Genomic DNA, 1,719 nt, shown 5'->3' on the forward strand with positions numbered 1-1,719 from the left:
ATGGAGCATTGGGTTGGAGGAAGAACCTCATCCTATTCCCAGCCCCTTTGGGATTGCAGTGGGGGACTGAAGCCTCTCCTGGAACACCATCAGAGCAGACACGTGCGATACGGGTCTCGCTCAAACCAGTGTCCCCAGCACACGTGTGACCCACTGAGCCCCGGGTGGGTGATGCTGTGGGGCTTTAGGGGTGTCTGGCTGCATGTCAGGGTGACACCAGCGTGGTCCTGACCCTGTCCCCCCGCAGTTTGGGGCCATCCGGGTGAGGTGCCTCTTCACCCCCTGCCACACCTCGGGCCACATGTGCTACTTCATGTGGGAGGACGGCTCCCCGGATGCTCCAGCTCTGTTCTCAGGTATCACACCCCGTGACAAGCATCCCATGGGCACACGGGCCTGTCCCCCTTGCCGGGCACCCCATCCCTGGGAGCAGGACCAGGATCCCCTCCGTGTCCACACCCCATTCCCTGCAGGTGACACCCTGTTTGTGGGAGGCTCCGGGAAGTTCTTCGAGGGAACAGCAGAGCAGATGTTCACCAACCTCACCCAAATCCTCGGGGATCTGCCAAAGGAGACGGTGAGTGCCCCGCATCGCAGCTACAGCCTGGGAAAGGAAGCCCAAAAGGAGGAGAGGGCTTGAGGCCAGCACTGCCCGTCCCTGGGGCTGCAGTGGGACCTGGGTGGGTGCCAGATCCAGCACCAGGAGCACGTTTGATGCCGGGTGCTTCCCGCTGGCGTTGCAGAAGGTGTTCTGTGGCCACGAATACACCGTCCGGAACCTCAAGTTTGCCTTGAAAGTGGAACCAGAGAATGAAATAGTGAAGAAGAAGCTCGCGTGGGCCAAAGTAAGCGGCTGTGCCCCACTGGGGTGGGGTGGGAAGGGGGGTGCTGGCTGATGTTGGGCTCTCGGATGTCTCTGGTTCCTCCGCAGCAGCGGGATGACGAGGACTTGCCCACGGTGCCCTCCACGCTGCAGGAGGAGTTCCTCTACAACCCCTTCCTGCGGGTCACGTAAGCAGTGACGGCCCCCACTGCAGGGCAGCCCCAAACTGGTCCTGCCCCACGCTCTGCTCCCCTTTTCCCTCCAGTGCCATCCCTTCTCCCAGTGGCTTCGGCGGCCGGTGGCAAATCCAAGCCCCGAGGGAAGGGAGGTGCCTGGGTGTGGGGTCCTGCACTGCACACCGTGGGGTACCGCAGATGGGCCCTGTGTCCCCCACCCAGCAACCCCAGCACAAGAATGTGACCCCCCCTTGTCCATCCCCGCGTGTGTTGGGGTCCCATCAGGGAGGAGGGGCCCCCCCCCCCCCCCCCCCGCCCCCCGTGACATCTGAAGAGCCCGTGCAGAAGTTCACGGGCAAGACGGACCCGGTGGAGGTGCTGAGGACCCTCCGCACCGAGAAGGACAACTTCAAGAAGCCCAAGGAGCGGCCCAACCCTCCGGCCATGCTCGCCTTTGACTGGGGGCTCTTCAGCCCCTTCCTGGAGAAGAAGTGAGCAGCCGTGGCGCCACTGTCCCCATCCTGGTGGGGGCTTCTCCTGGGCCGTGTCCATCCGGCTCTTGCTCCCGTAAGACTTGGCACTTGGGAAGTGGATTCTGTCTTCAACCTGCTTGTTGTGAGGCTGCTGCGCTCCCTCCAGCGCCGGGCTTGGTTACCCTGGTCCCCGTGGGTGCCTTCAGCGAGGCTGCGGCTGCTGGTGGAGGGTCAGGGGGGGCTCTGG

At 63.7% G+C, this 1,719-nt stretch overlaps 1 protein-coding gene across 1 annotated transcript; it reads left to right on the forward strand.

The window, feature by feature from the left end:
• Positions 1–247: 247 nt before the first annotated feature.
• Positions 248–1,494, forward strand: LOC104413115 (hydroxyacylglutathione hydrolase-like protein; the record flags this gene model as incomplete). Its single annotated transcript, XM_010024032.1, is given in 5 exon segments — positions 248–356; positions 474–577; positions 744–845; positions 932–1,018; positions 1,336–1,494. Coding segments are annotated over 5 exon segments (561 nt in total), but the record flags the coding sequence as incomplete, so codon positions are not given.
• Between the last annotated feature and the right edge of the window lie 225 nt (positions 1,495–1,719).

This window comes from Nestor notabilis, unplaced genomic scaffold (genome assembly GCF_000696875.1).
Source record: "Nestor notabilis isolate BGI_N333 unplaced genomic scaffold, ASM69687v1 scaffold12931, whole genome shotgun sequence".
In the NCBI taxonomy this organism is placed as follows: domain Eukaryota; kingdom Metazoa; phylum Chordata; class Aves; order Psittaciformes; family Psittacidae; genus Nestor; species Nestor notabilis.